Raw genomic sequence first — 10,018 nt, forward strand, 5'->3', positions numbered from 1 at the left:
AGGGAGTGTGACTGGGGCTGAGTGCAGGGTGAGTTGATGCCCTGAAGTAACTACTGATGGAAACCGGGTGTTCTGCTTTGCAGCTTATCAGTGGAGGTGAGCCCAGTTAACTTATCGGTCCTGTTTCAACCCAAATCTTGTATTGTGCAGGGTAGAGGCAAGAAGTATGTGATCCACAGTGAATGCAACAGCCTGTCCTTGAAGGAAGCTGCTGGGATAGAGCAAATGGGATAGGTTAAAAAAAAAAAGGAGGGGGGGATTTTCCCTTCCCAACTTGAATCCAGTATGTAAATGCCTAAACGGGTGTACATGTCTTGTGTAGCTGTACCAGTGCTGGTGTTTGTCTTGCACAATAGTCACTTAAATCACCACAGATAGCTTATCTGTCCCAAGCACATTTCTGCGCCAGATTAACTCTTGTATTGCATCCCCCATTGGATTCTATTTGTGGCAAAACCTCAAACCTTCCCTTTTCACCTTTCCTGTGTGTCTATATTAAGAAGATAATGGGCAAGTTGTTTTCAAACCAAAATGCTCTGCTCAGTATTTTGGTTCCACCTTAGATGGACAATTACCCTGTTCATTTGTAGTGGAAACTGTCAGTTCATGAACTATACCATGATGGCCAGTTGCATTCCTATGGTCGTGGCTCTAAGCTTTACCTCAGTAGTTTTTCTTCAACTGATTGCACATGTGCATTCCGCTCTTGGTGTGTATGCGCCCTGCGCACACTCACATTTCCCTCAGTGGTACTCGTTGGGGAAGCTTGAGAGCCCTTTGCTCTCACACCCCACTGTGTGCTGGTATAAAGGACCCAGCAGCCCCAAAGCCCCATTCGGTTCCTTCTTACCATCCGTGACAGTCGCTGGAATTGCTTGGCTTGCCTTAGCAGATACTCTGTGTACAGCTCATTGTAAATTTCTTGTATATAGTTAACCAGTTTTATAGTTACTTAGGGTTAGTTATTAGGTACTATCTGTGGCACTTTTCTTTTTCAGTTCCCAGATCTGGGGTTTCCAGTTTTCAGTACCGAGCGATGCCTCAGTCACCGGGCTTCATGCCCTGCATCTCTTTTCTAGGCCGATGCCCACAAGCAACCCACCCTCACGCTGCTTAACGTGTTTGGGGGAAGCTTGTGTTTGGGGTCGTTGCTAATATTGCAAAGACTCTAAGCCAAGGACTAAAAAAGACTGAAGACAGGCTGAACTTTTTGCTTATGAATGCAGCCCTGAGACTCCCTTAAAAACCCAGTCATCCTGACTCAGCACTAAGGGCTTCAGTTAGGAGTGCACCTCCTCTGCTGCCTAAGACCCAGCACGGCTCACCCTCTCCAGTGCCTAAGAAGAGTCTCTAGACACCCCGAGGGAGGAAGATCACCGACACCTAAATTTAATAAGCATGTGGAATCTAAAATCCACGCACTCCTCTTCTCAGATGGCGCCACGATGGGCACCATTCACTCCAGCACTGAGGCAGGCACCATTGAGTCCAGGGCCCCAAGTGGCACCTACATCTGCAGTACTGCAGCAACCCGAGATTGTCTCAATACCAACCACGCTGAAGGCATTTGCAGCCACGAGAGATCTGCTGAGCCTGCTGGTGCTGGTATCCCTGGCAGTGCAGGATACTGCATTCCCAGTACCAGCAGACAGAGGGGCACCGGTGTTGGTGCTGTGACAACTTCCTGTGCTTTAGACTTCATGCCCATCAGTACTGTTGAAGGAGAAGCCTGTGATGTTGGCTGCTCTACGCTTTTCGCCGACTCGGTGCTGTTCTCCGACACCCTCAGGAGCTGCCCCCTTGGTGTGCACAGGGTGACTCATCCTCCTGAATTGGAGATTGGTGCCTATGATTCCCAGCGTTGGAGCCAGTCATGCTACTCTTCCCCTTCCTCCCCCCTGGGTAGTTACTATCCAGGTTGCCTCAAGATCCTTCAGGTGGAGTGGGATTGGGTATGTCATTGGGGCCGGCCACTGGTCCAGTGGCCCTTTTGGAACCCATAGGGTTCCCCCCTGTTTCTCGCTCCTGCACAAGACGTTCCTGCTGTGTCGTCAGAGAGGTGTGGGGAGACTATTCGCCAGGCACTACCCGTTCCTGATTCCAGTATTGAGCAGGAGCCGCCTGCTGGACAGCTAACGGAGAAGGGGCAGCCGCAACCTGTGCTGGCTTCGTGCTCTTCCTCTCCTGACTGGTAGTTTCTTCAGGAGGCATCTCACCCGCTCCTGATGATGATGATGATAGAGCTCACCGAGAAATGCCACCAGTTTTGTTCCCTACAAGGTCACAGTCCAGGTTCCATCATGGACGCTTTCCTGCTAACCTGGTCGAATAAGCTCTGCTACACTTTTTCTCCAATTCCAGTCCTACATCGAGTGTTGGCAAAGCTCAAACGGGACCATGCCCGGGCCCAGCATGGCCTTGGCAGCACTGGTTCTCCATTCTGCTGGATCTGTCAATGGAGCCTCTGATATTGCTTCCTTTGGACCCACGTGTAATTTCACAGGTTCCTGGTCAGCTGCTCCATCCAAACCTTCGGGTTCTCTGTTTAACAGCCTGGAGGCTCCCTGGCTAAATCCTAGAGAGGAGTATTGCTCGGCTCAAGTTCAGGGTGTCTTGTTAAATAGTAGAAAGCCCTCCGTCAGGTCTACTTACGTGTCGAAGTGTGAGCCTGTGTGCACAGAGACTCCAATCCCTTCACTGCTTTGTGACTTGAGAGACACCGAGTGGAATGCACATGTGAAATCACTTAAAGAAGAAAAAAACTGTTACTAACCTCCCATAACGGTTGTTCTATGAGGTGTGTTGCACATGTTCCTTCTACGACCCGCCCTCCTTTGTTTTGGAGTTGTCCAGCAAGAAGGAACTGACAGAGCTCTGGGCCAGTGGGGCCCTTTAGACTGGCACACGGTGGTGTGCCATGGCAGAGGACACTTGAGCTGCCCCGGCAGGTACCCCTGAGGGAAAATTTCCAACAAGTGTACGCAGGGCACCTGCGCACTGAGAGTGGAATGCACATGTGCAACACATCTCAAAGAAAAACAGTCAGAAGGCTAGTAACTGTGACAATGGAGCCTCACTCTGACCCATCATCAAATCGCATCTAGGCTTGGCAGAATTGGATTCTTTTTTTTAAAATGTTGGCAATTAATATAGATTTTTAAGCTTTTTTTCCCTCAGTTTTTAACTATTTAATTTTCACAGTCGTGGGAAATTAATGGGGAGTTGAATTAGGGCAGTCCCCGCTGCAGGGGGCTCCCTGCCCGACCGAGGGGCCCAAGATACTCAGTCGCAGAGTGGAAGGGAGGCTGCGGTCCTCGCCTGGTGGAGCAGAGACCCCCGGTCAGGGCCACAAGGAGGAGGAGGAGCCTCCATCTGAGAGGGAGGCCAACCGCTGCTGAATGGTTCCCGCCCAGGGATGGCCATCACGCTCCCGGTCAGTGGGTGAGTGAGTGGGGCACGACAGTGGAGCTGCGGAGGGCTCCCCGTGCAGCCCCAGGTCCAGTGACAGCAGCTCACTACAGGTGCTACGTTCGGGGCAGACAACGCTTGCCAGCTGTTATTAATGGAAAGCTTTTAATCAATTTCTGTATGTCAGCGAAACTGACGTTTACCAGTGATTAAAAATTTAAATTGAATCCTGCCAAGCTACATGTCTAACTCACCCTGTGTCCTCCCTAAGGGGAGTGTTTGTTTTATCATTCTGTGAGCTCTCTAGATAATACTTCCTGTTCCTTTATTAATGCTCCCCAAAGACATGAGACTTGTCCAGGATGTTACTCACTGAAAGGCTATTAGCTGTCAGCTCTTTACTGTATCCCCTGGGAGCTGGTGCTGGTCTAGCAGGGTACAAATGGCAGCTTTCCAGATGTAAAGAGCCCTGGGTGCGTGCTGATTGAGAAGATGTTTCTTGCTGACTGAAGCTCTGTTCTCGAAATAGAAAGCGCTCTCGTTAGTTGGAGATGCATCCCCATCTAACACCGGCTGGTGTCTGTTGCACACGAGTTTTATGGACTAGCTCCCATTGCAAGAAAAATGGAAGTAGGTTGCAAAACTGCAGTGCACTGCTGGGTAGTTGAAGAGGGTTTATTTAGAGCTGAGCAAATAATTGATTTTTTTGTTTGTTTGTTTGTTTCAGTTGTTCAACCAAAAAAATCTCTCACACAATTAATTTGGGGTTGACCTAAAATGGGAATGTTACGTTTTTCTCACCAAAAGGAAAAACCAGTATCATTGTCGTGTGACTGCTGTGCTGGGAAGAGGTGCAGGGGTGAGCAGTGGCCAGTCCAGCGTCTATTGTCCTTCGGACCGGTTACCAGAGGAAGACGTAATGGATCGCCCATAGTTTCAATGTGTGCGCATAGCCGAGTCCTTGGATGTGACAGGTTCTTTGGGAGCGACAGCGGGGCTGAGATGTGACTCTGCAATGGAGTTCTAGGTTCAGTTCCCAGCTTGCGTAGCCTCTCACGGGGATAGTGGATACGGGTTGTGAAGGGCACAGAATTAGCAGCAGTATGTACAGCTTAAAAACTAGGGCAGCTGAAGTGCAAGGGTTGAACAGCAGGGGGCAGAGTGTGGAGTCCAGCGTGCCCCCTCCACCAGCCAGGACTGCATTAGGGGGACTCTAAACCTCCCCCGGCAGCTACAGCCAGGCAGCAGCATTTGGGGCTCTGTTCTCCTCTGCACTCATCCACCCACAATGGGATCATGCAGCGGCCAAGTCACATGAGATGCCAACTACTAGCAGCATGAGGCAGAGGAAGGTGTGTAAAAGCACCTTGATGTACAATGAGAAGAATGGACCACGCAGCCGCATCCCACCGGGGGCTGCAGGGACCCTGGGCCCACCAGTGTTCCACTCACAAGGCCTTGTGCACCCCTCACTCTGTCCTGCTCCCCTTGCACTCAGAGGAATGAAGCAGAAGAGGTGGAAGGGTTTACCCAGCTGCTAGAAGGGAACAAGCAGTTGTCCATCTCTCCCCCTGTATGCACTGACAGTAGAGGGAAGGTACAGGAGTCCCTGTGCCAGGGAATACGTGGATCCTCTACAGGGGGCAGTAACCTGCCTATGGGTCCCCAGGCCCCCTTTCCTTGCTCGAAGTGGCCCTCGTCTGGGTCTCAAAATGAATGGAATTCGTTTATAGGCCAAGAAACCCCCAAATATCAGTGTAATGTGCTCACAAGGGAGTCAGTCCTGGAGCTTCTTCCTCCCTCTGCTGGTGCTTTCTCATAGAACACTTAGTGCATTTGTTCGGTGACCCTTAACCACTTGCTGCTGCACTAGATTCTCTCGGTGCTGGGACTGGAGAGACGTTGCCCTTCCTGCTGTTCTGGGGGAGACAGATTACCCCATGCGTCAGAGCTGAATGGCTTTGAGATCCCAACGGCAGTAACGGTGCTGGCCTGCAGAGGTCAGTGCATGCCAGAGAACAGGCTGATGGGGAGAAGGAGCACTAGACAAGCTTGCACTGAACAGCTTGTTGGAGCAGAACTGGTGTCTTGGATTGTGAGCACTCGGGCAGGGGCTGTCCTCTGAGTGCATACAGTGCCTAGCACATCAGGGCACTCCTGGTAAACAAAGTGTTATACCACTAACCCCCTTTTCCATTTCTCTCCCCCCCGCTGCCTGCCTGAAAATCCCTGTAATGGTGGGAGGATGAGAACCTGAAGATGTTCCTAGGAGTTGCTCCCCTCGGGCAGGTGGGCTAGATCAGTAAGAATCCCAGACCTACAGCCCTTTAGGGTATGAGCTGGGGTGTCCATCTCTCCCCCGGCCCACGACGCCCCTTCCCGACTTTGCTGTTAATATGACAGCAGGAGCTGGAGTTAATATTACAATAGCAGCATTCTGCCGGCATGGTACGCACACGGGAAAAGAGGTGATTTCTGCCCCAAGAGCACATGCAGATAATGGGTGGGTGGAGGAAGGAAGCACCACTGAGCCTGTTTTACGGATGGAGAGACAAAGGGCCAGCTGTTCAGAGGCATTGAGGTGACAGATAACTAAGTAGGTTAGGTGCCTAAATCCCTTCTGTGCTCAATTGGAGTTAGGCACCTGACCTGCAGAGGCAGTTTTGAAAATCCCACTCGGTGCCTAAATGCCTTTGGCCAAGACGTGAAGGGCCAGGTCTCCCACCCTAGTTCTCAAGCACAAGGCCGTACTGCCTGCTAGGGGGGCCACTCCCGCATTCCCAGAATACCGGCCACCCCTGCCAGCGTGACCCTGCCCCTCCCGGCAAGTGGGCTTGCTGCATCAGGACGCCATTTTGAAGTGCACCCTGCTCCGCCCCTGCCAGCATGCCCTCATGCACGGCACATGCCAGGTCCCGCCGGCGGGAGTGGAGTGATGCACTCTTCAAATCGGTGTCCCCTGGCTGGTACCGGCCAAGACCACGTCCGGTTTTGTCTCAGTACCGGCCAGGGCACAAAGCACCTAAAACCGGCTGAATGGCCAACCTACTTCCTGCTCTGCTGCTGCTCGAGAGAGAAGTTTCTGTATGGCTTTGGACCCCAACTGTTACTTATCCCTGGCCATGGGCGGCTGGTGAAGCTTCCCCTGGGGGAGGCCAGCTCCCTGTCCCTCCTGCCTGCAGCCATGCCCGCACTCGGCCCCAGACCCCGCCACCGCTCACGCCCCCCCCTCACTGCTCGCTGCATTCCTCCTCTTCCCCCTCCCACCCCTGTGAGGCCCCCACCGCTTGCTGTGTCCCTCCCCCCCTCCCCTACAAGAACCCCACTGCTCCCCGCATCTCTCCTCCACAAACCCCTTCCCCCAAAGCCCCCGCTGCTCGTGCTCTCCATGTCCCGCCTCTCCTCCACCCCCTCCCCTGCGAGAACCCCACCGCCCACAGGGACACAGTGAGCGGTGAGTGGCAGATGGTGGTGGGGCTTGCAGGGGAGAGGGGGTGAAGGAAAGGTGGGACGTGGGAGCGGAGGGGACCTCTGGAGAGGGTGGGTGGAGTGGAGGAGAGGAGAGGAGGGACTCAGCCAGGCAGCTGGGCCCAATGGGGGCCTTGGGGAAGGGGCAGAGCAGGGACGGGAAGAGGCGAAGTACAGGTGGGGCCACCATGGCCCAGGCGTCCAGTGGTAGGTCGGGGGCGGCTGTGCTCGCTGCCCATGTGCCTGGCTCTGTAATGGGTCCTGTTTAATTTGTACTGATCTAACAGTTCCATCTGCCTCTTCATGTTCCCCTTTCTTTCTCCAGCCAGGTAATCATTAACGTGGGGTTTCTAGCCGCAGCAGTAAATTAAAAGACAGTAATTTTGTTTTAAGAGGGCTTATTAGAAAGATAAGCTGAAAACAAAACTGTGACAGACGACCTGCTCCTTGTCCTGGAGCTGGCGAACTAGTTAGCAGTTTTCAGAGTAGCAGCCGTGTTAGTCTGTATCCGCAAAAATAACAGGAGTACTTGTGGCACCTTAGAGACTAACAAATTTATTAGAGCATAAGCTTTCGTGGGCTAAAACCCACTTCTTCGGATGTTGTTTGAGACCTTGGGAAAGCAGAGCTGTCCTCTATAATGACTCAGGATCATTGGATGATAACGCTGCAGAAAGTGTTTTACCCGCTTCTGGCCATAATTGGGATCCCATGTGAGTATGCGGGGCAGGAGGGGTGTGGCTGGATAGTCATCTTCATACATTTTAAGGCTGAAAGGAAGAATTGTGATCCTGCATCCATCTCATAGCTTCTGGTTGCCCTGGAGCAGGGCTTTAGAGAGACACACCCAGTCTTGACTTAAAGACTTCTAGTGATGGAGAATCCACCAAGTCCCTAGGTGAGTTACCCTCACTGTCAAAAAGGTGTGCCTTATATTCAGTCTCTATTTGTCTAGCTTCAACTTCCAGCCACTGGATTTTTGACATGCCTTTGTCTGCTAGGTTAAAGAGCTCTCTACTATCAGAAATCATTTTCATGTATTACCTGTAGACCCTGATCAAGTGGTTTCTTAATCTTCCCTCTGCTACCCTAAATAGACTGCGCTTCTGAAATCTCTAACTGTAAGGCAGGTTTTCCAGACCTAAGTTAATTCCAGTAACCTTTTTCTAAGCCCTTTCCAGTGTTTCAATTTCCTTTTTGAAATGTGGACACCTGGAGACGCTATTTCAAACCTGGGGAAACAACTTTGAATGGGGGTGGATTTTTCTAGCTCTAGCTATAAAATGGAAGATCACTTCTGAGCATGTTCCACACTGAACCCTGGGTTTCTAAGTGCAACAGGAGATAAAGGTGCTCAGGGAACAGGAGAACAGATGGGGGCATAAATAATAATAAATAAATTAATGGAGATATCCTATCTCCTAGAACTGGAAGGGACCTTGAAAGATCATCAAGTCCAGCCCCCTGCCTTCACTAGCAGGACCAAGTACTGATTTTTGCTCCAGATCCCTAAGTGGCCCCCTCAAGGATTGAACTCACAACACTGGGTTTAGCAGGCCAATGCTCAAACCACTGAACTATCCCTCCGGGATGTCTTCAATTATGGTGCAGTCAATGCCTCCGTCTGGTTGGTGGTCTCCTTCACCGTCAAGCGCTTCGTGGCTATCAACACCTTCAAGCTGAAGGCAAAGCTGTGCTCCCCGAGACGCACGCTCTACACGATCGCCTTGGTTCACATCTGCGGCTACCTAGTGGCTATCCCGTATTATTGGTCCAACAGATCAGAAAGGGTGAATGGGACGGGGCGGGCGATCTGCAAGTTTAATCCTGACCTTCCCAACTCCTACGTTGAGGGGCTGGTTTGGTTTCAGACCTCACTGGTCAACATTGTCCCTTATATCATCATCTTCACCTTGAACAGCCTGATCCTCAGGCAGATCGTCCTCAGCAACAAAGTGCACTGTGTGATGGCTGGAGGGCTCCACCGAATGAACTCTGGGACCCAATTCAGGTACCAGAAGAAGAAATCCATCCTCCTCCTTGTGACTGTCTCGATGATGTTCGCTTATCTGGGCGCCACCAGGTTCGTCACGCAGATTATTCTCAGGACCTGCCATTACGACATAGAGAGACAAGATTACTCCAAGGCCATTAACATTGCGGTGGACTTTGGTACTATGCTGGAACTGACCAACTCAGCTGTGAATGTGTATCTCTATGCCTGCACCCAGACTGCTTTCCGCAGGGAGCTAGTCCATTGCCTCAAGGCTCTCCTCTTTCCCTGCAAAGCACAGAGAACGCACCCATCAGCCATCTTCCAGGTATAATGCACATGTGCGCATACACGGAGCTGTCCCGCTACATGTCTTCCCAGAGGCAGGTATACCTCCCTGTGTTTAATGAGAGGACTTGCCTTACCCCAGCCAGGAGTGAGGATAAGAGAAATGGACCTAGCATTACGTATGTAAAATAATGTAGTCCAAATTAACATCTTCAGCAGATCGATACCAGGCCATACATTCCAGCTTTGTCATCGATTGGCATGGAGGGTTGGTAGTTCGGATGTAAAATAGCACATGGGTATCCCAGCCCCTCCGAGTGACTCTTTCAGCGCTCGGAGGAAAACTGGCTGTGATGTGTCAATGTTATAGGGGCTTAGGATTAGAGCTGGCCAAAATTCAGGATTTCTAGTTTGTGGGAAATTTCCGTATTTTAGAATTTGTTTCCTTCTGAATGGGAGCAAAACCAAATTTTTTTAAATTTCCCACAACTCAGAAATTCTGAAAGAAACAGGGACACACAATCTGCTCCTTGGGACCCCAGCAGCAGCTGAGTGAAACTGACTTGATTCTTGTCAGTTTCAGGCAGGGGCTGCCAGAGCTTGCAGGGTCTGTGGCTCCAGGGCTTTCAGACTCCTGGGCCAGCTGGCTCCCAGGGCTGCCAGCTCAGAAGCTGGGGTTCACAGAGCCAGGGCCAGCTCTACTGTTTTTGCCGCCTCAAGCAGCGCGCGGAATTGCCGCTGGGGACGGCGGGGGCAGTCCGTGTGCCGTTAGGGCCGGACACACATTTCCGCGGCGGCGCAATTCGGCGGCAGCTTCTGTCTTCAGCCGGAAGACAGAAGCTGCCGCCAAATTGCCGCCGC

General features: G+C 51.6%; 1 protein-coding gene across 1 annotated transcript; it reads left to right on the plus strand.

Moving 5' to 3' along the window:
* Positions 1-1,445: 1,445 nt before the first annotated feature.
* LOC135877895 (uncharacterized) lies at positions 1,446-9,203 on the plus strand. Its single transcript, XM_065403420.1, has 3 exons — positions 1,446-1,952; positions 4,907-5,005; positions 8,433-9,203. Exons 1-3 carry the CDS (start codon positions 1,446-1,448, stop codon positions 9,201-9,203), a joined length of 1,377 nt encoding a protein of 458 aa, XP_065259492.1.
* The last annotated feature ends 815 nt before the right edge of the window (positions 9,204-10,018 follow it).

This window comes from Emys orbicularis, chromosome 4 (genome assembly GCF_028017835.1).
Source record: "Emys orbicularis isolate rEmyOrb1 chromosome 4, rEmyOrb1.hap1, whole genome shotgun sequence".
Taxonomy (NCBI): domain Eukaryota; kingdom Metazoa; phylum Chordata; order Testudines; family Emydidae; genus Emys; species Emys orbicularis.

Excerpts from the sequence above, each read along its gene's own strand:
- LOC135877895 (XM_065403420.1), top strand. The coding sequence starts at position 1,446 with ATGGGCACCATTCACTCCAGCACTGAGGCAGGCACCATTGAGTCCAGG. Across the intron at positions 1,953-4,906 it reads TTCAGGTGGAGTGGGATTGG|AGGAATGAAGCAGAAGAGGT; the intron begins GTATGTCATTGG and ends CCTTGCACTCAG. Across the intron at positions 5,006-8,432 it reads GCACTGACAGTAGAGGGAAG|GCCAATGCTCAAACCACTGA; the intron begins GTACAGGAGTCC and ends TGGGTTTAGCAG.